The sequence below is a fragment of the Trachypithecus francoisi genome, unplaced genomic scaffold (assembly GCF_009764315.1).
Source record: "Trachypithecus francoisi isolate TF-2019V2 unplaced genomic scaffold, Tfra_2.0 Lachesis_group13, whole genome shotgun sequence".
Lineage (NCBI taxonomy): Eukaryota > Metazoa > Chordata > Mammalia > Primates > Cercopithecidae > Trachypithecus > Trachypithecus francoisi.
In genome coordinates this window covers 99,261,644-99,289,474 of record NW_022681458.1, presented here as the reverse complement: position 1 = coordinate 99,289,474, position 27,831 = coordinate 99,261,644, and the positions used below count along the sequence as shown (strand labels likewise).

Below are 27,831 nucleotides of genomic sequence, written 5' to 3'. Positions count from 1 at the left end.
ATATAAAGTTTTTTTTTGGTAAAGTTAAAATCTAACTAAATATATCAAAATGGATATATTTTGTATATTCACAAATCAGTGATATTTCCATAATGATTTTGGAAAAAGCCGAGTCAATTTAATTAAACATGTACAACAGTATACCTACTATGTACATGGTGTTGTTTACAACTGTGGCTCATGGTTGTGAAATCAATTTAGAACAGCATAAAAAGAAATTAAATAAATCAGAAAAAGAAAACATCAGTGCGTCAAATAAGAATGTGTATTATAAATGCCTTGTTTCAATTATAAATATATCTACATTAATAGGTATACTGAGCCACAATGTAAATATATATCTTGATGTGGATCACGGTCAAAAGTTTGAAAACACAGCTGTACTAGGATCTTTGGGTCATATGAGGTTGTGTCAGATACAACTGCCATTATTCTCAAGAGCCTTCTGTTATCGAAGTATGTATGATAAATACACTGCAAAATGCAAACAAAATCCCATGGACATTCAAAGAAAGGAGGTAGCACACGTGTTTGAAAGACCTGGGAAAGTGGGTGAGATGACTCTTAGAAGACAGGTTGAGCTTTGACAAATAAAGGAGGAGGGAGGGGCACTGGTGGTGACATATGAGCTATCTTCAGGGAACACTGACTAATCTAGGCTACAGTGCAGGATATACATGTTTAAGGATTGAAGTAAGGCTAGGAAGGTAGCTGAAACCATACCAGGATGGTCAGAACACTGAGGCTGTACTTAATGTGTTAAGATCAGAAGAGAAGGTGAGATACATGGGGTCATCTTTAGGAGTGTTTTTAGTTAGCCCCACAAAGACCTAAAGATAAACTCAACAAGAAAGAATAAAAGCTCCCATAGGATAGTTGAAGGTGAAGAACGAGTAAGAGGATATGACAGGATCAAAACTATACACCAGGGTAGCTGGAACAATTGTGACTGGCAGCACAGGTAGATATCAGAATGATGAGGAATAAAAAGTGTTTTCAATATACCTTTGTAATAAATCTGCACATGTAACCCCCTGAACCTATAATAAAAGTGAAAAAAAATACAGGTAGAACACAAAGTGTATTAAAAAAGTGCAATTATTATGCTTATGTCTTTCATAATAAACACTTCAGAAAGTGTCACTAAGTAAAATCCCCTTGGGGGTGGGGATTTTAAGTCTGCATTTTAAAAGCTCAGAAACCCTAATCTCCAAGGTCCCTTCTAGTTCTAACTTCTTTGGAATGACTTTATTTTACAGATGAGTAAAGTAAGGCTGAAAGAGGTGACATGGCCAATCAGTGGCAGAGCCGGAACTAGACCCTGAGCCTTATAAATTCCAGGACAGGCCGGGCGCGGTGGTTCAAGCCTGTAATCCCAGCATTTTGGGAGGCCGAGACGGGCGGATCACGAGGTCAGGAGATCGAGACCATCCCGGCTAACACGGTGAAACCCCGTCTCTACTAAGAAATACAAAAAACTAGCCAGGCGAGGTGGCGGGCGCCTGTAGTCCCAGCTACTCCGGAGGCTGAGGCAGGAGAACGGCGTAAACCCAGGAGGCGGAGCTTGCAGTGAGCTGAGATCCGGCCACTGCACTCCAGCCTGGGTGACAGAGCAAGACTCCGTCTCAAAAAAAAAAAATAAAAATAAAATAAAAATAAAAAATTCCAGGACAGTGTTCATTGCACGGCAGCATATATCTGATGGTTTCCATTTCAGAAATGTAACGATTTAGCCAAGGAGAAAGATAGCTGGAAAAACTCACTAGTCGGATCCAGATATTCATATTAATTCCCTGTTGTACTGCTTTCTGTCAGAGACTCCTGTTCTGACAGGCATTGCAGGAAACAGGAATATTAAAACAGGCAGGCCTTCCCCCATAGTCTTTTTTTGGGGAAATATTATTTTGACCATACCACACTCCAAATCATGACCAGTATACAACTATAGGAACTCGAAACCAAGTACAGCAACTACATCCTAAGATCTCCCATCAACCCTAAATCTCATATACATTTATAGGCTTTCAAAACGAAGACAATTTCCTATTTGTCTATTAATGTCGATCTTTTCCATTAATTAATTTATTTTCCTGGGTCTTTTCCAAGTGCACATTTCTCAAACTTTGAGGACAGTTTATGAAAATGACAGAGCACTTTCCCTCAGTGATGTTTTCATACTTATAATTTTGGAGAACAATTTCTTGAGAGATGTTTTGGAAGCTGTATTGCAGAACTCATTTTCATGGCCTTCCCTGGTAGGATGGATAAATGATCTTGCCTTAAGAGTTGCAATGAATCTTCTCGTTTCAGTAGAAAATATTATTCCACTTGCAGAAGCTGCAGGAGTAGACTTTAAGCCCAGGGATGGCATGCCTGGGAGTGATCCTAGAAAAAAGAACGATTCTCACAGGACACATTGAGGAATGAGAGTGAGTTACCACCAGTTATTTGCAGCTGGTGAATGTTCTGAGCATTTGGGAGGGAAGGGTATCAGCCTAGTTAACAAGCCTTTCCTGAGAAAGGAAAAGATAGCTTCACAGGTACTGAATGGGAACCTCGCCCTTGTTAGGGTATCAATAAAAGCTGGGCCAGGGTAGTGCTCCCACCAGGAGTGCTGCAGACTCCTCTTCTGTGAGGCTGTTTCAAAAGTTCTACTCTTCACCTACAAAGTGCCTTCCGGTCAGTTATACCACGGCCCTATTATGGCAGCCAAGTGACTATAGTGCAGCGTGATACATGCTTTGCAACTGATGGAATGAGTACAGATGCCATGAAGCAACAGGAAGGAAAGAGAAGAGTTATAGAGTTGGGATTTTACCAGGTGGAGAAAGGGTTTGAGTGTGTCTACATGGGGAGGAAGAAAGGAATTTAAGCAACAAATAACACAAGACATGGAGGTGGGTAAGGGCACAGATGTATTCCGGAAATGGCAAAGATAACTGGAATTCATGAGGAGCTAGTCTGGGGTGAGATTTTGAAGAACCTCCTCCGCTATAAAGGAAATTAAGTTCATCCTGCAGAAAATCTGACACAAATACTTAATATTGTTATACTATTATGATTATCTTCTTGGACGTTGTAGGTTTAGAAGGAACACTAACGATAGCAAGTGGATGAACTCAGTGTCAAGGTATCTAGAGTCTGGGAGACTAATCTGAAGCTTCTGTAGGCGTCAAGGGCCCAGAAGAAAAGGGCAAGAACTAGAAAAGAGGCAACAGAATCAGAATGAGGCATGCGATCAAGAAAGAATAAGATCTTAGTCACCTGTTCACTATGGGACAGTAGAGAAGAGAACGAGGCAAGAACAACTTTTGTCATCTGTTTTTTTCCTTCTTGGAATTATTTCCGTGGGATACATTCCCTGGTGAAATGACTAAGTCAAACAAAAGGTAGAGTAATACAGTTCAGGAAAAATAATGTACATCATCATCACCATACATGCAGAGGTTGCTCCACAAGTGGGCTAGTCTTAGTTACAAGTCTTTACTTTTATTGTTTTGTTCAATGCAACTGCTCGCTCATATTTTTTTTTTTTTTTTTTTGTATTTACATGTATTTCATTACTGGTAAAATTAGAGAGACTTCACCCCTAAAAGTTGATTTAGTATTTATTTCTTCTGATATTATCATCTCTTTTGTTTATTATTAACTGACCTCAGGCAAGTTATTCAACTAAAGCCTTAGTGTCCTCACCCATACATAGGGGAGAGTAATTATACTTATTGAGGGGATTGCTGTCATGCAAAATGAGATTATCAGAGTAAAAGCCTAGCCCTGGCTTAGTACAGAGTAAGAATTCAGTAGATTACTATACTTATAATAATGTGTTGATGCTACTGCAAACCTTTACTTATAAATGTATAATTTGTTGTTTTATCATATAAACATTATTTATTTTATTCAATTAACTGATTTCACTAAGAAAAAATACTCTGTTTTTGAGCTGGGATAAGTGTATTAGTAAATTTTGTATTAGTAAAGTTTGTTGGCTCTTAAATGTATATACAAGTTGTATTTCTGCTTCTCCATTTCTGCCTAGGTTTTTTTTTTTTTTTAAATTTTTATTTTTTACTTTCATATTTTAAATCTGTATGGTACTCTTTGAAAAGTTCTCACTTCATACATGTTCTGAATTTGGTAGGACATGTTTTCCTTCATGATTCCTTTGCTAGTTTGCCCTTTCATTTATTTATTTTGTTCGGATTTTAGAACCACTTTGTGAGGATATGTAAAGTAATATTCTGGCACCCTAATTGGAGCCTTGTTACCTTCATAAATTATCTTAAGGGATACCATCATTTCTATTTAGCATGTATTCTTTTTTCTGTCAGGAGCTTATACGCCTACCTTTAATTGAATCTTCCTTACTTCTCTCATTATGTTTTGTTGATTTCTTTATTTCAGCAAAGGACTGGGAGACAGAAGACTTCAGTTTGAATTTCAGATTCTTGAAAACCGACTTTCTCAATCATGTTCTCGGGAAAGTAACTATGTGTCCATTTCTAAGAATCATGTGAAGGTGGCTCTGTCTACTGAGAATCTACTTCAAGTCCATGCTACTAAAATGGAGCTAATCTGCGTCATTTCCTCAGCTATAATTTGGGGAGGTTAATACTTGTTAAATCACTAGACTGCTATAAGGTTTGCCCATAAACATTGTAAATAATGTATTCAAAATTATTAAAATGTTACAATATAAACAAGAGTGTGATATAATAAAATGTAATTATATAAATATTTTTGTTTTCTAATGAGCCAGTAAGATTCCAGAGCGGGGGGAACCATGTCTTCATCTCTTGGTATCCACAATACTTTACGTGGTGCTAGACCATAACAGGAACTCAGTAAGTAATTATATGTTAGGAAATGAATAATGATAAAAAAATCATAAGGAAAAGGAAAAGGTTTAGGGAATGGTATGGTCTGGAGAAAAATCAGTTTATTCAATCTTACTAGTACATTAACTTCATCTCAATGTATTTTTGTTGTTGTTGTTTTGAGACAACAAGGTCTCTCTCTGCCACTGTGCCTGGCCTAATCTTCTTATAATTCAGCATTTATCAATACATTAGTAACTTTCCTTTTGCTAGGCTCTCCTTGTGACAAAATTTTAAAACTTCATATTAGTGTGATGTATGTTATTTGTGTCCTGGAACCTTTCTAGTATTTCCCCCTTAGTATAGTTGCTCTGCTGAAAATGAGACAGGAGCTAGGAGCTGAGTGAAGGAGAAGATGGAAGTGGAGGGAAATGTTATATAATTATCCAACATTTGACTCCAGAGCCAAGAACCAGAAATATGCCAAGATCATAGTAATAACCATTGTCATACCAGATACTAACCAGAAGCTTTCCATATACTGTTTTTAACCTCAAATTAAAGGTGAAACAGAACGACTTCTGTCTGCCAAAACCATAGTTCAGGTTTTTGGTTTCCTTGTAACCTTTCTGGCTGCCCTAATGTCTAAAGCTAAAACTCCTTTTCCCACCATGTCTGCAGCATGGAAAGAAGAACGCTTGTTTAAGGCTTTGGCAGTTCACAGAAAAAAATATTTTGTTTAGAATTACCATTTGTGGGAAACTATTAAGTATACAAACACATTCCACTTATTTGATATCTTAAGCATTTTGTTCTTCTTCTTTTTTTTTTTTTTTTTTAAATAATCTCAAGGGCTAACAATGTGACCTTATTATGAGAACTGGCCAAAACTCAAATATTTGCATTGAGGAGCTTCTAGGATTTTTGGTTCATTTGTAATATGGAGTCTGATGCAGATGCTTTATGTAGCAGAATGACCTTTCCAATTTTCTGAATAAAAACAAAATGAACTTTTAAGGTACAGGATCATTCATGTCTCCTATGGATCCAAAATGCATTAAAAACTCATTCCATGTACAAACTCTGGAGGCAAGTCCATGAATTCTATAATAAAATCCACATAGTAGTTTAGAAAGCACTTTCCCTCAAATTATCTAATTGTGCTGAAATCCTCATTATAACTCACTGAAGCTGATAGGGCAGGTGATTTTATTATTATTTCCCTTTCCCATCTCCTCCTTTTTATTGCACAGATGGATGAACATGGGTTAACTTAGAAAGCTTCAAGAGACCCAGTCCCAAGCCTGGTTTGCTGAGTTCAATTCCCACAAATCAGTTTCTCAATCCAGGCACTACTGACATTTTAGGTTGGATAACTGTTTGCCATGGGGGTTGTCTGGTGTACCACAGAATGTTTAGCAGCACCTCTGGCCTCTACCTACTAGATGCCAGGAGCACCATCCCACTGCGCAACAGTTGTGACAGCCAAAAATGTCTCAGACATTGCCAAATGTCCCTGGAAGTAGAGGTGGGAATCTCTGGTTGAAAACCACTAAAAGCTTTTCAAAATGCCAAGTCACCTGTAAGTGATAAGTAACTCCATTTCCACAGAGACTACCTCCACTTCATATCTGCTGTGCTTTCCAGGACATCGTTGCTAGATGTGTCTTCAGATACCAGCTGGGTTGTTTCCAGCAAGAGTATTACAGGCAATGAAATAGCTGTCCCTTATCCACAGGGGATGAATTGCAAGACCTCTATTGCGTGCCTGAAACTGTAGGTAGTACTGAACCCTATGTATACTATGTTTTTTTTCCCTACACATTTCACATGAGTGGCCAGGAATTTCTCACCATTATCAACTCCTGCTTTCTTACCTGTAAAACAGGGATGATTTTGTGAATTTCTTTGTAGAGCACAGGTTGAGCATTTGCCTTTGAGGTACACTGACTGGGTGGTTTCCGGCGAGTGACTTAACCTCCCTGTGCCTTACTTTTTTCAGCTGTAAATGGTAATTCCAACAGTGCCTAATTCACAGGGCTATTGTGAAGACTATGTGTAAAGGGCTGAGAACAGTGTCTAGCACATGCTACGTGCTCAAGAAATGTCAGTTCTATCATTTTTAAGGAATGTTCTTGTAAGTGATGAACAAAGCACTGGAGTGGGACTACAAGTTTCAAATGTCACAAAACATGTCTACATCATTCACCACCATTGCATCCTAAATGTCGAACAGTGCCTGGCACAAAGAACGTACTTTAAAAACATTGATTGAAAAAATATAGCAGTGACTAGGGCTGAGGAAAACTGACTCCCAGTTTCCACTCCAAACCCTGCAACTATCTACTGCCCATCTCACACACCTTGGAAAAGTCACTGATTCTAGATCTCTCATCTCCTGCAGAATGAAGAGATGATGCAAAAGACCTATAAAGTGTAGTGCTATAAATTATAACTGACACTCTTAATTCTACTAAACTTTTTAGGAAAAGGATTACAAAAACTTCATAACAATGTAATTTTTGCTTAAAAACAATCAACAGTATAGAGACTCTACAAAGTTGCTGAATTACAGTTTTCAAAAGAAATTTAGTGATGACTGTTTCATCAAAAAGGGCAGTAAAACTTGGCACTAATGCCATCACTCAGTGGTGTGCTACTTTCCCCCCAAGAGCTCTTTAGAGGGGGAAACAAAACAAAGCTGCAGAGTAATCAATGGTCCTGCAGTAATACACTAAGCCTTTCTTGGTTTTCCAATCCTTCTGGCTTGTATGTACAAGAGAAAAGCTTGACTCACTAATAGGCAATGTAATCAAAGTGACTTAAGCTTTCAGAGTCTGTTTCTCTACCTATAAAATGGGATAGGGTAATACCTACCCTCAATGGGAGTATCATGAGCATTACATAAAATAATCAGGCAAATGGCCAAGAAAGAAGCACATTTTCAATTAATGGAAGTTATTACTAGCATAATAATTGCAATTATTTACAAGAGAATCATATCCCTACAAATGTTAACGGTGTTAAGAGCAATTGTTCTGGCTGGGTATCACATAGTATATAATTTTTTTTTTTTTTTTTTTTGAGACAGAGTCTCACTCTGTTACCCAGGCTGCAGTGCAATGGAATGATCTTGGCTCACTGCAACCTCTGCCTCCCAGGTTCAAGTGATTCTCCAGCCTCAGCCTCCTGAGTAGCTGGGATTACCCGCGTGCACTACCATACCTGGCTAATTTTTGTATTTTTAGTAGAGATGGGGTTTCACCATGTTGGCCAGGCTGGTCTTGAACTCCTGACCTCAGGTGATCCACCCACCTTGGCCTCCCAAGGTGACAGGATTACAGGTGTGAGCCACTGCACCTGGCCAGAAATGCTAATGTAGTACCCAAAGAGACCTCAGACAAAGAAATGCATGCCAGCTAGGTAATTCTTTTTGTGGAAGCACTAGGTAAGAGACTAGGAGTGCTGAATGGTGAGTTGGGGAAAAACTAATGTTTAAAGTTAGAGAAACAGTTGGGTCAGAAAAAAAGAACATGAAAAAGCAGTATAGCTCAGTGGCTAAAACACTGCCTAGCTGAGTGGCCTATTTGTTTCTTCACCTTGGAAAAAATGGAGATAGCAATACTGAACAGGATTGTTATAAAGGGTTAGAGAGTTAATATTCATGAACAGCTTAGAACAACACGTGGAATACAGTAAATGCTATCTAAGAATCTGTTACATAAGCTAGAGGGGTGACAATAATGGCTGAAGTGACACAGAATGGCCTGTTAGGAAGCCTTTGCTGTAGAGAGCAGCAAAGCGGCCTTCTAAGGGCACAACCTGGAAAGCTACCAGCTCTTTCATCCATTCCACACCCGGGCTCCTTCTCTGTGCAAGGTGAAGTGCCGTGGTCGTGAAGAGTCAATACACATTTGAAATGGTAGAGATGAACCAGTGGCTGAGGCAGAAGAAAATCTCTGTTGCTACTAGGAGTAACAGAAGCACGTGTATAGACAATATGCTATCCCTTCCTGTGGGCTTTCACAGTACTCCCTGTGTATTTCACAGCATCCCAGTTAGACAGAGATCCCAGAGGGGGAAACTGAGCGCTGTTCACTGTGGAATACCCCCTCCACAGTGCTCAGTAAGTATGTGTGGAAGCGAAGCCAAAGTGAGCAATAATTAGTCACCTGTATTTACTGAGCACTAAATACTTGGACCCCTAACTGCTCCACATCCTGTTTTCAACCTCCATATTGCTCTAAATAGCTCAAGGTCAATGTGTGGGAGAGGAGAGATGTAATCCCAAAACTTAGGCTTTTGAGTAAAAACCGAGTCTTCTTTGTAGCGGTGGCCTGAAAGTACCCAGTGGTAACACCGGCTAAGAAGCTTTCTGATGGGGGGAATTTCCTCCAGCATCGTTTCTCAGTCCATCCACAAACACCTCAAAGCTGGTACAAACAAAACTGAACTTAAGAGCTTTGCAAATGAGCTGATCTTTTCTTTCCTTCCTTCTCTACAGCCACCCATCTATCAAATTCTCTTCTGTGCTTTCCTTGAGAACATCCCTCTCATAGAGCCCTCTCACTGATCTCTCTGCCAGCACCTTATAGGATCACACTGGGATTACTAGCAGAGGGTCTTACTGTGATTCTGTCTACACATCATTGCAAGACGCAGCTTCCTAAAATCCAGGTTTCATCATATTTCTTCCCTGTTCAAGATCTAGGCTCCCTTATTCCTTACCTTTGCCCAGTCTACTCTGGTTATCAAGCTCCTTCACATGTGGGCCCTACCCTACCCGTGTAATGCACATACCAACTTCCTTATTAAGGTCTGCATGTAGAATCTCCTGTTGTGTTTAATGACCTCACAGCACTCATCATTGAAGTTTTTCTCTCATTTAATCACCTTTTCCAAAATGCTGACTTCTTGTGCTTTGCCCATGTTGTTTCCCCTTTTGGAATAACTTAATCCTTCTTTTCTGGTTATTCAAGTACCAGCCCTTCAATTAACACTCAAAACCACCTGTGTGGCTTAGATAATTGTATAATTGTATTACCTTGTGTTTCACCCTCTGTTGCCTATGTGTAGGCACAAGTGTTCCCTTCTCAAAAAAAAAAAATGATAAATTTCTTGAGAGCAGGGAGTTTGCATTATTTTTACTTATTTATCCAATAAATATTCACTGAGCTCCACCATTGTGTCAAGCACTGCACTGGGCTTTGGGGTACAATGATGAACATGACAGATACAGTCCCTGTCCTCATAGCATTTACATTCCAGTGTGTATGGGCCATGTGTGCTTATGTGCCTATGCATGAAAGAGATGAAAAAAATTATACATATATAAATTTATAACTGAGGTAAGTACCATGAAGACAAAGTATGGGGTGCTGAGAAATCATGACAAAGCTTCACAGCAAAAGAAAATGCCCCTGAGCTGAGATCAAAAGGATGAAATAGAAATGAACAAGCAAACGTCCAAAGCTCTCAAGAAGCCTGGTGTCTTAGGGGAACTGGGAAAAGGTCAGTATCCACAGCTGCAGAGGGCAGACGATGAGCCATATGAGACAAGGCTACTGAGATGCAGGCTGGGTATAGTTCCTGACACTACTAGAATCAAGAAATACTTGCTAAGTGAAAGTAAACTTTAGATGTTCCTTAGGAGTTATAATGCACAATGGCTTGTTACTGCTGAAATATTGTTTGTACATTTGATTTTTCAAATAATGCTGAACACCCAAAGCTTAAAAAATATGAATACTTGTATAACTTGTATGCTTATGAATCCTCATTTTACTGACCCAAATGTGACCAGTGAGGATGCAGGGTGAAGGAAATGGCTCTTTGAAAAGGCTCCATGTGCCATTAATAAAGAGAGGATCTGCTACTATCAGCTTCTGATTTTTGTCTTTCTCAAGTTCAATAAACAAGGCATGAACCAATGACAACTATGACATGGACTACAGTCCATTCCATATTACAAGTTAGATGCCAAAATGCTTTACATAGGCCACCTAACAGATGTTAATGTATTTCAGCCAGTACTCATGTGAGCAGGATTCAAACCAGTGACCCCAGAGGTGAGAGGTTATATATCCAATTACAAATTCCCACTTTCTTTAAGTGTTAAGATGCCTAAAGTAATATATTTTATTTACATCAAGATGCATTGTATAAACTATATTTGATCAAAGAGATGACTTCACATTCTCAACTTAAATCAAAGAATGCTTACTTAAGTATTTTTTTAATTGAATCAGACTTTAATGCCATCGTATAATCTTTTGGTTAACAGTGCTCATCTTGATTATTCTAACAAAGGGAAACATGGAAATTAATACTTATGTTGTACAGCTTATGTCATCTATAAAAATACACATTAGAAAATTCAACAGAGGTACCTGGGACATCTGTGAAGGTTTCTCCAAGGATAGATACGTGGAAATTGAGTCCTAAGTCTTTAAGATGCATTAATACCTTAAAAAAGCTTTCTGGATCTTTATCATGCTCCCTGGAAATAAACACACAAAATATAACTTGTGTTACCTCAGGGCATGTGTTAGGAAAAGTGGTTTCACTTCCTACAGTATCACTTTTTTTCACGGTCTATTGCTGGTTGGGGAGCCTCTGGTATCCAAGCGGAGATTTCTTCCTATAACTTCACACTATAGCATCAGCAGTGTTTTCATGTCCACAAACTTGTCTCTTATGATCAGAACCTAGACCTACTGAAGTTTTAAGGATCTGCAGCCTTAAAGGAGAAATCTGCCTTTTCACATCTTAAGGCTAGACTACAGAAAGTATAGTGTATTTACTTTTCCCTAAAATGGTTAATTTTCTACTTAACAAAGGTTAAAAATAAACTTTTTTTTTTTTTTAATTTAAGAAAAGACCAATCTTCAAAGGCTGACTCTCCAATGATCACGAGAATGTACCAATGATGCTTTTCATTTCCATAGGTCTGAATACCTTCCTCTCACATTTACTGAGCTCCTTTGTGCCCACAAGGAACGCACAATTTAGGGAGATTAGAGACCCTCTCACTAATCTCTCATTTTAAATAATTGAATGGAGAATTATAAATATATCAAAAGGAGGTAGGTCTGGGTCTATGTCCGCTGAGTATTAACTTAGGAGTGGAGTTATGCACATACAAAAGAATAGTAATAAAGATAATTCTTTCATTTAGTAGAGGCTTTGGAACACATGGATTGTTTTTTGTTTGTTTAGCTTGTCAGTCTTCTTTGTAAATGACAAAATGAGAGGCTAAAGGACACTAAAATTTTAAAAAATTCTACAATTCAACAAATAACATCAAAATTAAGTGAGTTTTTTTTTTTTTTTAACATCCTAAGGTGTGAATATTTCAGTATTTCTTGCATTTAATTACACTGTTTTAAATTATCTTATTTCAGACAGATGTGGACCAGATGTCTTCAAAATATTTGGTTTTTATTTATAATTCAGAATTTTAACTTCTTTTTTACATTATGGAAAAATAGTTATGTATCAGCAATTGAATTTCTCATTTACTAATTATGTAAAATAAATCTGTAAATTGATCAAACTGCTATATGAAATATGAAAATTACATCATTCAGGAAATCTCATGAAAAATGACATCTGCAACCCTAAATGTGTTAATTCACAATTCAGTCAATATTTTCAGTATCATGAATTAAAACAAATGTATCTTCTAATTAACATTTTAAAACAGCATTTATAATCTTATGAAATTGTAATATCTTACACAATTAGAGTTCTATAGCCATTTAAGTTCTGTATCTCTCAGTTTGATTTAGTTCAAATAATAAAGAATGCAATGGTAAAATGTTCATTGCTTTTTAAGATGATGTGTTTTACATACATGTACCATTGGGAAGTTTCTGGATAGTTCTCATAGATACTACTGCTATGGGCAAGAACAAAGACTCAAAACACTCTGAAAGTAAAGAATATGCCATATGCCATCTTCAACCATATCAATCGAATAGCTGCCACCTACCTAATCTATAAAATGTTCTTTTAGTCTGATTCTCTAGGAAATACTTAGATGAAAATATTGGAAACAACATAATATATCTTAAAGCGGGAGTATCACCATAGGGAAATCTAGCCATTCAGTTCTCTAAATTTTTCATTTTGAGTTTCAAAATTTTGGCTACGGATACCTAAGAGACCTTATATTCTAAATATGGCTGGGTTTTTTAAATTTTTTTTTGATACTAAAGTAAAATTAGATGAGGTATGGAGTTGGGAGGAGGTTTAATCGGGTAGAGCTGTAGTTCTTAAAAGAGTCCAGTGTGAATATTTTCAAAGCAGCAGGCTTTATAAACCTCAATTTTCAGTGTTTTTATATAAGATAAATGTATTACAATCCTGCTGTATTCTTTAGCTATTTCCTATAGGTGGACAAAAGCTTTCATATTCAATAATTACTTTGCATAAGAACACAAAAGAGATTTGAGTGAATCCCTTCTTTTTGTTTAAACTGTAATATACGACTGAATGTAAGGTGAGATTTTTTCATTCCCAACGTTATCCCTCAGAAAAAGAGGCATATTAAGCTAAAGTCCTTATAAAGTCTCTCATAATACCAGGCACTCTCTCAATTATTTTATTTTAAACAAAGTACTGTTTAGGGAACATGGATTAGCCTGAAACAACTGATGAGAGTTTTGGATGGTTTTAGCAATCATTGACTTGATGGGACCGGTAAAAACAGAAACAAAGGAATTTAATATTGAGTTGGTAATTATTTTGGGAGACATGACCTAACAATTCTAAGTGCTGGATGTTGTCGAAAACAAGCATTTTAAAAATCACTAAAAAAAGTAACAGAGTTAAGTGGTTACTGGAGATAAGTAATAAGTGCGTTTTTTTCTTCTTCTTTTTTTATAGTTGGGGGAAAGATTTCCATCATACAGTTTCACAAAGTCCTGCACCCCAAGCTACTTACAGATGACAGGTGGTAAAAACAGGCCAGTTGCCTGAAGAGGTGCCACCATTATGAAGTCAAGAATGCATGGAAGGGGGAATTGGACCAAAACTGCTTCATGAAATGTAAGGGTGGGAAAAGAGCCATACTTCTAAAAATTATTACTTACAGTATGCATTTAAAGTATTATTTATGTCTAAATTAGTAAATTACATATTATAAATATACAAGTTTATTTCATCTATGTCATGCAAACTTTAATACAATCAATTTAGTTGAAAAAAAATTTGGGGTTTTCTTTTCAGAAGAATGAGAAATTGCCTAACATTCAATTATTAAAGATATACACACAAATATTTGGCTACAGGCATATATCAAGGCACGGATGATATTCAATGGCAGAGCTCAATATATTTTGTTTAGTAAAGAACTCATTCTAGCTATCCAACGGATCATTCAGAGATTTTACCCCAGAGCCTATGACATTAATGAACCCATTTAGCATAATATGTGAATTTGTCTTAAATTCCTTTCTAGAAAACTTAATGTGAAACTCTCATACATATGATTTTAGAATACAGCATTCAATACGTAGAATGTGGGATTTAAAGATAATATACTGAATGCCTCTTTCTGCTAACAGCTATCAATATTAAACATATGTACAATGGTATGCCTAATTCGCTACAACCATATTTGTAGATTTATGGGCTCCTAAACACTCTTATTCTCATCTACTGCTGGTAGGAATGTAAACTGAAACAATCTTTTAAAGGGTAATTTGATAATGTAAATAATAAGCCTTAAAATATACATGACTTTTCCCCAAGTAATTGCAATTTAGGAAAGTTATTCTATAAAATAATTAAAGATGTGCACAGAAATTCAGTTAGAGTATGTTCATAACAGTATTGTTTATAATAGCAACCATCTGTAAATGATCTAATGGAATGATAAGTAAATGTATTTTGACACACATATATGATGCAATACCATGCAGCCATTAAAAAATATTGCATAAATATACTTCTTGAAGTAGAAAAATATTCAACAAATACTGTAAAGTAAAAGGGAGATGACAGAGCGGCATGATCTGTGTGATGTGTTTTTCTAAGATAAATGAATGTGTATGTCTAGGAAAGTTTGGCATAGGTATACCAAAAGTTATTGGAAATTATCTTTAGGGGTTGTTATGTTTCTTTTTTTTTTTGCATGTTTTCCATTTTTTCTTTAATAAACATCTTTATAGAAATCATTTTAATGCTTTTAAGAAATTATCCATCTCTAATATTACACCATAAAATTACTAGATTTTTTGCTTAGCCCTGTAACATTTTCAATATTTAGATCAGCATAAATCCTCCTTTCCTATAATCCCTATACATTTGACAGTTGCCAATCAAGACAACTTAAGTCTTCTCAAAATATTCCAGAGGATAAGTCAGAGTCCAAGCTTCCCAACAATTTTCATACTCTTGAGTAGGTAAGAATGAAACAGTCTGGCTGGGAATTCATTCCTCCGCACCACCACTATGGCAGAAGAGACCAGCGCAGAAATATTTCAAGCTTACTGGAAGCAGTAGATGCAGCAAGAACAGCTTTTATTCCCAAATATTATTCAGAACATTTGAAAAGCATAAACTGTTTCCATGTGTTTTTTATTCCTATATCTGTTCTCTCTGTTGCTTTTCCAGTTTAGTTTCTTAGAGCTAAATTTCTTCTTATTCATCACTTAACATTCATTCAGTAAGTATTTATTGAGGATTTCTAAGTTCTCCATACTTGTCATTTACACTGAACTGTTATCCTTTCCTATTTTTTCACATAACTTTATACATACTGAATACAATCTCTTTAGTTTCTTCCCTTGCTTGGGCAGAACACTGGTTCTTTACGAATGCTATAGTGTTCCCAGGAGCATGTCACTCTGGCATGAGAGCTCCATCAGGAAAGGATAAATGTTACTTGTTTTGTTTACTACTAAGGACCCAGCACCTAGCTAAAAAGTGGTAGATACTACTTGTGTTCATCAATATCCACTCATTCTCTCTTTCTGAGCACACAGAAGACTCCATCTTCATCTTCTTCCAGTAGTATAAGGACATTGGACTACTTCTGGCCAATGGGTTGATGTATGCCACTTTCAGACAAAAGTATCTAAAAGCAGTTCTGGCTAGATATTTCTCTGCTGTGGTAGACCTTAAGATGTCTCGTGTTTCGAGGATTAATTTTAAAGAGTGATGCAGTCTGGGTGGCCACATGGGGGAGAGTTGCCCTGTAAAGCCACCTAAACATGCAGCAGACTTTGAGTAGGTGAGAGAAATGTACTTTGGTTGGGTTTAAGCAACTGAGATTTGGGGTGGGGGAGTGTCTTCATTACTGCAGCATAATGTGGCCTATCCTAACACATTATCCATGGCATAAAATTAGCTCCTCTATAAATATTTGTTGAATAAATGAAGGTGTAGGAAAAGCGAGTTACATTTATAGAGCTCCTGTTACATTCCAGATTCCATGTTAAGCACCTGATCATAATCTTACTTCAGCCTCTCAACCAAGTGGTCATACAAATATAACTATTCCTTCATTTAAGATCACACAGAAGAGACTCAGTCTGCATCTGAAATTACATCTAATCACTATGAAGTCATTTTCTTTTAGGCAGTTTTTGACTTTTTTTTCCTTCCCACATATAATCAGAGGAAAAACAAGAGTTGGTGCCTTCAGCCCATAGTAACATTTCCAGATCATTAAATCATAAACATTCTTTAGTTTCTTGTTACTTGAGGTTCAAACTCATTGGATAATAGATGGCAATAAGGATATGGAGAAGCAATATGGAATTATGGTCTCTCCAACACAATGGTATCAAATTTCTTCACCTTTCTGATATTTTGCTAAACTTCATCTTTACTTCCCATTATGAAATAGCACTTCACCTCCAAATCCAGCGACGTGTTCCTTATTCAGAAACATGAGGCTTCTACTTACCACCCTGTGCTAACTGTTAGAATTACCGACTTCTCCACTATGCTTTCGAGGGCCACACACTCTTCACTCCTCTCTGCGTGCCTGACGCAGCAGGGATCAGTTTTGGTTTCCCTCCACACCTGCAGCTTCTGCTTCCCACGTGGTGTGTCATAGTGCTTTGAATGTAATTCAGACAGTAGTCTCGTTAGCCACTGATTTCTCAACTTCTCTCTGTCTCGTTTGCTCTTGCTCGTTTTCTCTCTTTTGGCTACGACCAGCGTTTTCTTTAACCCTACAGGTGCTCCTCACCATCATTTACTTAGAGTTGACAAAGACCAACCATATCCATGTGGCTTTCTGCAAATGTTCACACTGCATTCCACCCTTTAACTTTGCTTTTTGAGGGAGGGTGGAAAGGACAGTTCAGAAAGAACCGGCTCTGCCTCTGTCTAGCAGCAGGCCGGTAAGACCAGCAGATACATTACATAACCATGTGCAACCTGTTTCTTCATCCTTAAGATGGGATAACAATAGCTACATTTAAAGAGTCTGTTGTGAGGAATGAAGAAATGTCTGGCACCCTGAAGAATACAATACAATACGCTCTCATTCTCTCCATCTTTTGTATTTGTAGTTATTTTAACGGTATAAATTTTAATCAATTTATTCCAGTTCTACTCCCCTGAATCCAAAGACATTCAAGATGGTAAGATGTTTTATTTTCATTGCTTCAGGAAAGACATGGGATGGAGGAGAGGGAGAGGAAGCCCCTCAACCAAAAAAAGGAGCAGTCTTCTTAGGTGTTTACAGAACACCTAAAATCCCTTCAAACAGGTACAAATAAGTAGGCAAAATACTATGAGAGTGTAGCATGCACCCTCCTACACCGTGTCTCCACTCTGCTTCCAGACAAGAAACACAAGGGACTGATAGACAGGAGCGGAGGAGAACAGAGCTCTGAGAGTCCCAGAGGCCATGCACTATGCTTCTAGAGAAAGAAACACGACTGTAGAGAGTGAATGTCTGAGTCTATGTCACTAGGCATAGACAGTACTGGAAACAGCCTCAAGAGATTCTTGAGCCATAGTGGGTATAAAAGTGGAAGTGTGGCTTCTGTGAGTGTCATGGAAGGATCACAGAGCTGTAGGCAGATAGACAGAAGCAAGGGATCCATTAGCAATGGCCCATGAGGAATGGGGACCGGGAAAATGGAAGACAGAGAATCTTGAACTGCTTGAGATTTCTATCATCATATTGAAATGGGCCATCATACAGAAATTAAGTTACCAAAAAATTAAATTCTATGTGTATCAGGGTTTCATGCCATCTGCACATATTCATATTCTCAACTTTCTTTTTAATAGCAGGAGATGTGTCTGTCTTTCAAAATTCAAAGTCCATGAGCAATCTAAGATCTTCCATTTCGCTTTTTTCTCATATTCGGTTTGCTTCCTGAAGTCTGTGATCCTACTCTTAGTCCACGATTCGCCATTCACATATTTGGCATCTTCAAAATACCCCTTTACCTGATAATACTTATTGACAAGAAAGTTTTCAATAATGTACTGTTTTTGGGTGACTTTTCACAGATCATTTCACCTTAGCTGTGTTCCTCTTTCCTCATCTCCTGGGTTTTCTCTACAGCTTTGCTATTCCCATTCTCATTTTCTTGGATGAAAGTGCTCTCTAATAACACCAATTCCCACCTTTGCCCTCCTTCATTCTCATGCTTGTTACGCTCTCTCCTACTTTTGACACCATTGACTGTAATCTGTTTGCTTAGAAATGATCTTTGCTTGGTTTTCAAATACTGCATTACAATGACAACCTAACGATCTTCTCCCCAGTTAAATCTTGCCACTCGTTCCATCCTGAAGGCCATGCAGTGAGAACCATCTTCAATAAATCATTTTTCCCACTAGGTCCACCCCACAACAGATTTCTTCTAAATCCCTCCACTGCTAAAAGCTTAGACTCCTCAGGTTGTTTCTTTTCAACAGGATTTCCAATCTCACTGGATATTGTATACAGTCATATTTATTCAGCTGTCTAACTTGCCAATGAATTTCCTTTTTCTGCAACTCTGGCCAGTAAGCCTATAGAAACCCATGCCTCAAAGAACTGGAGGGACATGAAGTGTCTTAATCAAGGCGAATGGAGTCTTCCCTACTCCTGGGATGTTACTTAGGCAGCAGTCACCATCCCACATAATTTAAAAACAGCACAATGTATGTAATTACTTCCTCTCAGACTGGGGAGACTCTATGAAACTAAACTTTCCTCTCTCCAGTTCATTACTAAGTCTTCCCATTTTCTGTAATCAAGTTTCTCCTTGTCAAATGTGGTAACTGGGGCTGTATATTCAAACTGACTAATCATTCAGATTTTCTTTTGGATTTAACATTGTTTTCCTCCAAGAAACATGTAGGAAATACATTCAAAACTGCTTGCTAGTTACCCTGAGAGCTGCCCCAGTAGTCCAGTCCACCTCCTCTAGTTAGAAATTCTCCCAAAGTCCAGTTTAAGAAACTATTTGACGTTTGCAAGAATTGTTGTATCTCTACCTCTTGGATAGGAAAATGTATGATTCTTATTTCCTGCTTTACTCTGACAACCAGGGAGCTTACAACCATGTTCTAAAGCGCTCAGTCTCAGCAACTATTACATGGAAATCATAGCACTGAAAAATACAGTAACACAATTAAAAAAAACAAACAAACAAAAAGAAAACAACCCTCACTGGATGGGCTCAGTGGTAGAGAAAGGATTACAGAGGATAGAATCGGTGATCTTGAGACTAATAGAATTTATACAATGTGAACAACAGAAAGAAAACAGACTTAAAAAAAAAATAAAAGAACCAAACTTCAGGGACCTATGGGATAAAAACAGAAGATCCAACATACGTATTATCAGAGTCCCAGAGGGGACTCTCTTAGTTTTAAGCTGCACGTGAATCTATAATTATTTAATAAATATTTCAATTATAACAAAATGCATGCCCATTGTAATAAAATCCAAATAATTGAGAAATAAAGGAAGTAAGCACTCAAAGCTCTCACTCCTCACCCTGCCTGATTCCACTCCTCAAGTGTAACCACTACCAACTACTGTTTGGTGAGTAGGCTTCCAGACCTATTTCTATGCATATGCAAACATATAGATTTGTATAAGCGTATTTTTTACAATACCTTCCTTATTTTATAAACGAGATCAATGTCAGTCACGTAAACTGCATTTTCACCAAATATATAACAGAACATCTATCTACATCAACACATATAGATATCTCATTTTAAAATAGTTCTAATACATCTCATAGTTTTTATATAATTATCCTACTAATGGACACTTAAATTGTTTCCAATTTTTTGATGTTTCAAACAATACTAAAAGTGACATCTAGCTCTTTTTGTAACATTCAGATTTCTCTTTTCTGGAGTTTCTGTTTTTCCTGTTACCTAATAAATATAGTCATTCCAAATCTCTCAGCAAGGCCTCTTTTTTTCCATTCCTATCATGCTCATCCTCTTTTAGGAATGAATCCATTTTATTTCTTCTTTTTTTTCAGCAAAACAAGGTTTTTTTTTTTGTTTTTTTTTTTTTTAAATTTTAAGTTCAGGGGTACGTGTGCAGGATGTACAGGTTTGTCACATAGGTTAACGTGTGCCATGGTGTTCTGCTGCACAGATCATCCCATTGCCTAGGTATTAATCCCAGCATCCATTAGCTATTCTACCTGATGCTTTCCCTCCTCCCCCACCAACTATCTGACAGGTCCCAGTGCGTGTTGTTTTCCCCCATGTGTCCAGGTGTTCTCAATGTTCAGCTCTCACTTATAAGTGAGAACATGCAACGTATGTTTTTTTGTTCCTGCCTTAGTTTGCTGAGGAAAATGGCCTCCAGCTCCATCTATGTCTGTGCAAAGGACATGATCTCTTGGAACTAACCCATTTTTAAAGTTTTACCTACTCATGTTTGTTACATTGTTAAGTTCCTCCAGGGCAGAGATCATGTTGTTGTTTAACCTCTGGTTCCCCTGTCTATCACATAGTCTAAAAAGTCAGTAAACTGAATTGACTCTAAATCTAGATAAACTCTCTGTGAATCTCATCTTTGTATTCCTTCCTCCTGTGTGTATTTTGCTATTTATGTAACCAGATGAATATAGAGAATCTTCTCTTGATGTCAATCACAACTCATTTATAACACTTAAAAACTAAACTGCTGTCCCTAATCAACTTATCACCAACCTAGTCATTTCTTCTTTCATAAATAATTTAAGATTTGTTTGCTCAACCTCATTTTTATAGCACAATGTTTTCACCTCATACTTTAACACTGCTGAGCTTATGACTCCCTCTGCCAATCCAGCTTCCAAAAGACTGTTACATTATCATTTCCAACATGATTTTCCTTTAATATATCTTAACTATACAATAACTAGAAACCATTAAAGCGAAATTAAGCTGCCCTATCCGACTTGAAGTATTTCCATCATTCTCATCCTCTCCCTCTGTGCTGTTTGCAACCCCATGCTCCTTTGCCCATAGTTCTTGTGTTTGAAACACATCCTCTTCTCTTCTCTGCCACTCCTTGTCCACTGCTTACTTTAAATTTGTTACTTGCAGTCATCCCTGAGAAATCCCGTATCACTCTGATTTACTCCTGCACTAACATTCATATACTACTGATGATTTCATGAATATGTTCTTGTATATTATTTCATATTTATTTGTATGCTGTCTCCTTATAATTAGTCTGAAAGCCCGACATATCAGAGAAACCCTTTGACTCCAGAAGTTGGCAGGTACTCAAAATACAGCTTTAGAATGAATGAATGAATGATGGCTGAATAGAGAGTCATATTTTTAAAACTTTGGTAGGATAGGTCTATGAAATGACAGGAAGAACCATGTTTTTTTTTTTTTTTCTTAAATGGAGAATTAAACATGGTTTGGAATTACTAGATGCTGTTCATCAAAATGCATTTCAATTCTTAATAACAGGTTTTCATATTCGGTTGCAGACATTTTGTCATGTCTAGAAATGACAAGGTCTTCAATCAGATGGGAAAGAATCTTAATTCGAGGAGAAAAACCCATTCCAAAACTTGTTTCTGATTTAAAAAATGTTAAAATAGAAATGGACAGAGTGATTAATAAGAAATCCCTCCAATGTAAAGAAAAATGCTGAAATTCTGTGTATTTCATGCTTTATGTCTTGTTTCTAGACCCATATGAGACTGCTGTGTTTTTTGGCTGACACAGAGATCTCATAGAAGAGACAGTCTCCCTTACTCAGCAGCAACTGCTAAGTATACCAGATTGTTATGGCAATGATTGTGGACAAGGGTGAACACAATATGGAATGTCTGTTCTATAAAGACCTGCAAAAATGACGTGTTCTTGTTGCTACATATGTTGTATTTTTTTCATTTTATAAACAGAATTAATTACATATCTCCTCTCTTCTGTATTCTTACAAATGGGATAAATCTCTATTACTCTACTTAGTCCTTTTCATGATACTAAAAAGCTCAGTCCCAAATCTTGTTACCCCAGTTTTTTTGTGGCTCATTATTTCAGGTTATTAAGAACTAATCACGGCTGGGCGTGGTGGCTCACACCTGTAATCCCAGCACTTTGGGAGGCCGAAGTGGGCAGATCACAAGGTCAGGAGATTGAGACCATCCTGGCTAACACGGTGAAACCCCGTCTCTACTAAAAATACAAAAAATTAGCCAGATGTGGTGGTGGGCACTTGTAGTCCCAGCTACTCGGGAGGCTGAGACAGGAGAATGGTGTGAACCTGGGAGGCGGAGCTTGCAGTGAGCTGAAATTGTGCCACTGCACTCCAGCCTGGGTGACAGAGCGAGACTCCGTCTCAAAAAAAAAAAAAAAAAAAAAAAAACTAATCACATTAAGTTCTGAAGGCAGACTAAATACCTACATGCAAAAGAATAAGGGATTCTGAATATTCTAATAACATCACATGCTATAAATTAACTATACTGCTCGAGAAAAAGTTCTCCAGAATGAGAAGCCTCATGAAACAAAGAATTAATTAAATATACTTACTGCTAGTGAGTATCAGAACAATTTCTTTCTTTTTTTTTTTTTTTTTTGACGTTTCACTCTTGTTGCCCAGACTGGAGTGCAATGGTGTGATCTCAGCTCACTGCTACCTCTGCCTCCCAGGTTCAAGCAATTCTCCTGTCTCAGCCTCCCAAGTATCTGGGATTACAGGCATGCACCACCACGCACAGCTAATTTTTTTGTATTTTTAGTACAGATGGGGTTTCACCATGTTGGCCAGGCTAGTTTTGAACTCCTGACCACAGTGATCCATCTGCCTTGGCCTCTCAAAGTGCTGAGATTACAGGCATGAGCACCCGGCCACCAGAACAATTTATTTATAGCAAAGAAAAGAATAGATAAAAGAGACTTGGTGTGGTGGCTCATGCCTGTAATCCCAGTACTTTAGGAGGCCAAGGCAGGTGGATTACTTGAGGTCACGAGTTCGAGATCAGCCTGGCCAACATGGTGAAATGCCCTCTCCTCTAAAAATACAAAAATTAGCTGGGCATGGTGTTATGCACCTGTAATCCCAGCTACTCAGGAGGCTGACGCAGGCGAATTGCTTGAACCCGGGCGGCGGAGGTTGCAGTGAGCTGAGACCACGCCACCACACTCCAGCCTGTGGGACTGAGCAAGACTCTGTCTCAAAAAAAAAAAAAAAGATAATAGAGAATAACCAATTAGATAGTGTATTTCATGAGAGATCATTTTAACAAAATTGGCTTGCTTTAGAGATGTATGCATGTAAATCTACAGGTAGAAAAGAAGCTATTCAAAACCAATAATAAATTCACATAAGACTACAATTTTAAATGTACATTTTAAAATCAGAATAATTGAAGTAAAATAGCTTACATGAACAATAAAACTTAGTTAAAAGAGGGTTCAAATCCTAGTTCTCATATTTAGTATCTGTACTCGAGGGCAAACTACCAAATCAGTCTGAGACTTAATTTCTTCATCTGTAGCAACCTAATAACATTCACTTCAAGGAACAGTTGAGGGGATTAAGTGAAATGATGTATGTGAAACAATTTGCAGTGCCAGGCAAACAGTAAATACACAATAAAGAAAGGCTGTTAATATTATCATAATTGTTATCATTTTATTCTTCATTTACTGAACTAGAAATTTAAGAATCTTCTAGTGAGTTTTATAGCCACGATAACTGGGTTAAAGAGTAAAGTTTGCTATACTTTATAATCAGTTATCTATAATAAACTGAATGTATCATTTTTGAGGTTTTAATGTTTACCTTGAATTATACATAGTGGCATCTAAAGTATCAAGAGTTACATATGCAAATTACATAGTGAGCACTCAGCAATTGGCCATTTTTATTTATAACACAGTTACAAATATGGTTTAAAGTAAAACTTTTATTTGTGTAAAAAGATACATGTATCCATAACTGAGTTTTTTCTTCTCAGGACTGTATCTCTAATCTTGTCAAATGCCACCATTAATCCAGCCACCAAGCCACAATTAACCCTCATATCAATCATCAATCCTTGACCCAACCGCTGATTGCCACCAAATACGTCTCCCTCTTCCTGATAAGGATGTTCATCATTCCTTCTCATGATGTTTATAACATTGTACCAAGTCACCTTCACAGAAAAGTAACAACTGAAATTGGGGGAGTAAACTGTTATTTTCCCTTCTCTTAGGAGTTACCTCCAAGCAACAAAAACTAGAAATACAAGTACCAACATCAACTTTAAGAACAGTAAGGTATCAAAAACCCTAAATCACACAAGAGGTGAAAAAGTTGACAGATAATAAAGACCAAATAGATGTGCAGGTGGAAGTGGACAGAGGATACCCTTAGATTTTCAGAGAAGGCCAGCAGATGGTTCTGTAAGGGGAAGGGTACTCCTTGAGTGCAAGACCAAAAATTCTTCCTTAGCAGAGAATCAACAGGGATTGCAGGTTGCAGGTGCTAAGAGTTTTCCTGTGTCTGTGATATGGACAGGAGGCAGGGAAATACTGGGTAGAACAGGATGGTGTCCCTGGCAAGGGCTCCACCCTCAAGCCTGGACCTGTGGCCCAAAGTGAGAACTATCCCTGTTTTCCCACCTGAATGTTGCCTTTTGGTTCACCCTGCTCCCTATCCTGTGCCATAAGAACCCCAGACCCTAAACTCAGTGGATACACACACACAGAAGGGAGAAGTGTCTGAACATCAAGAGGAGAAGCAGCAGCTGGAAGTTGGAGACTATGGACAGAGAAGAGTTTGGCTGGGGATGGCTGAACTCCAGGGGGAGATTACTTTCCTTCTCCACCCACTTTTCAGCTCCCTTCCCACTGAGAGCCACTTCCACAACTCAAAAAAGTCCTCCACATTTACTACCCTTTAATTCATTCATGTGACCTGATTCTTCCTGGACGCTGGACAAGAACTGGGTACCAAGAGGGCAGGGTGTAAAAGGTTGTCACCCTGACTGTCTACTGAGCTGGTTAACCTTAGCCATCTGCGGATGGCAAATGCTAAAAGAGCATTGATTGTAACACACGCCCTCTGGCTCTCTTGGGGTCACAGACACCTCCTCCTGGACAGCAGAGCTAAAAGAGCATTGCAACGTGCTTGGATGCTGCTGTGCAGCCTGCACAGAGCCTGCCTCCCCAAGAGAAGCAACCGGCTGGTTCCAGTGTTCATTCACTGCAGTTCCCACACCCCCTGGCTTGTGTGCTCCCTCCCATAAGGGACTGAGCACAGCGGCTGCGTAAACGAGCCAGCCCTGTGGCAAGTTCCGCGAAGGGGTCAAGGGAACTCTCCCATTTCACCTGTTTCAGTCTTGAGGAACAGAGCATGAAGTACTAAGGAAACAATCAGAAAGAGAAGTCATTTTTTGCAGGAAGTAATCATCATATTTTCCAGGAGGATTACACACAAGTACATTGGCTGGTACAAGAAATAATTTTCTTCGGACTATGCAGTTCACTCATGCTCATGGAATAAAGTGGCACTGGAAGGTGAATTTCCCATATAAATCTTAAAAGTAACCTTTTAAAAAGCTTTAGAAACCAGAAGGGTTTAACTCAAATTTCATGACAATATATTTTCTTTTTTAAAAATGGAAGCTGTATTATGCTTTCTAAATGAGAAACTTTATTCCAAGATTCAGTATCATGTGTATATTATATTAATTTACAATGCTATTTTCTTTAGCAAAATGCTCACACATACTATAGAGAGCTGTATGTATTTAAGGAGCAGAACTGAGAAATTAATTGTTCACTTTTTAAGCATAGAGTTTCTTCAGTATTTATTCTACTTTTCCTTTACATCTTTATAGTTTCAATATTTTTAAAAAGTTATTTAAACTTAAAAGCTAGTGCGTATGTTAGTACATTTTAGATTTAGGAAGTATTTAAATGAGGTACAATTTTAATCATTTAAATTAAAGAAATTCGTAATTTAATATCTTTGTTGCATTTATAGTACCAGTAAGTAATAAATGCCTCTTATTGAGTGTTTTCACCTGCTAATTGAGTTCTCAGCAATAAATCCCCACCAACTAGAGGTTTTAAGGGGTCTCCTCTTTACTTGAGGATCAATTACCTTTAGGAAGGATGCCAGGCAGACCAACTTTATATTCAAAACAATCTCTAACAAAACATTGTGGTATAGCTCAAGGGTCTATTTAATTGGAATTATTGTTTATAATGCATTATTTAAAATGTAAAAATGCAGAACAACAGCAAAATCTCTTACCTTATCAGAGTTTTTGGCCTCAAAAAAAAAAAAAAAATTCTTACCTGAAGTCAGGAATTCACTCGATGGAGGAGAGCTGAGCACTTCATGTGCCAGAGAGACTTTGTACAAGATATTGGAATACATTCATAATTAATGAGAACAGGAGACACTCCCCTCAAGGAATCTAAATTCTAATAAAGGAGAGAGGCTGCTCCCCTCTTCCACCACCTTCTATGATGTTAGAGCTAAGGAAAGTCAATTGTTCACCAAATCACATCTATCACTATTTATAATGTCTGAAATTCTTTCAGGCTGGAGTCTTTCCTAGGTATAAGTAGTACCATCTTAGCAAGGTACTTAGTTCAAAGCAGGTTCATCCTAAATATTATTTGATGGATAGATGGTTAGATAGATAAGTGAAAATTCCCTTTTTGGGTTTCATTTTGGAAAAGCAGGACCTCTTTCAAAATGTATAAACCCTTGGGGACATAACACATTAAGATATTAGCAAAAATTTACACATTACTGTGCTTTAATCTAAAAATATACACATGTATGTGTGTATCTCCTATTCTTTTGGGACTAATTAACAGACTACTAAGAGAATGTAAGTTCAGATGGTTAAAGGAAGATCAGGAGGGGAAAATTTTGTAATGCAATGAGTGTATATGGAGGGTAAGAACTGTGTGAAATATCAAACAAAAAGAAATTTTGGGCACCTGGGCTACAGGTAAAAGGCTCACACCAAAAAGAGGGTAAATAATAAATAAAAGTACAATTGTGCAGTGCCTGCCATGGAAAAACTTCTTCCATTTCACATTTGCTGAAGGCTGGTTCTCTCTTTTTTTTTTTTTGAGACAGAGTCTCGCTCTGTCGCCCAGGCTGGAGTGCAGTGGCGCGATCTTGGCTCACTGCAAGCTCCGCCTCCCGGGTTCACGCCATTCTCCTGCCTCAGCCTCCCGAGAAGCTGGGTCTACAGGTGCCCGCCACCACGCCGGGCTAATTTTTTTGTATTTTTAGTAGAGATGGGGTTTCACCGTGTTCGCCAGAATGGTCTTGATCTCTTGACCTCGTGATCTGCCCACCTCCGCCTCCCAAGTGCTGGGATTACAGGCGTGAGCCACCGCGCCAGGTCAGGCTGGTTCTAAAAATGAAGATTATATCTGTAACAAGTTACACATTTAAAATGGCCTGCAGTTGTGAGTCCTGGACTCTGGTACAAGAGGAGGTGAGAGCTCTTTCTAGGACCTTGGGTAGGGGCTGGGGATATCAAGGTGCCATCAACTTCACTGCAGCCCAAGTGCAGCCCCAAACACCAGGGATCATGTACACCAGAGT

At 37.8% G+C, this 27,831-nt stretch overlaps 1 protein-coding gene across 14 annotated transcripts in view; it reads right to left on the bottom strand.

Annotated features, from left to right (window-relative positions):
* The window catches only part of GTDC1 (glycosyltransferase like domain containing 1), a 403,927-nt gene that overhangs the window by 14,762 nt on the left and 361,334 nt on the right, over window positions 1-27,831 (bottom strand). For 6 of the 14 annotated variants that reach the window (XM_033231606.1, XM_033231602.1, XM_033231612.1 and 3 more), the window contains one exon: window positions 11,207-11,316. The exons of 2 other annotated variants lie outside the window; for them this stretch is intronic. In XM_033231606.1, the coding sequence (XP_033087497.1) occupies window positions 11,207-11,316 (110 nt within the window). Of the gene's footprint in view, window positions 1-1,005; window positions 1,041-2,178; window positions 2,386-11,206; window positions 11,317-27,831 lie in introns of all 14 variants that reach the window. 6 more of the 14 variants (XM_033231599.1, XM_033231600.1, XM_033231598.1 and 3 more) reach the window with 2 other exon arrangements.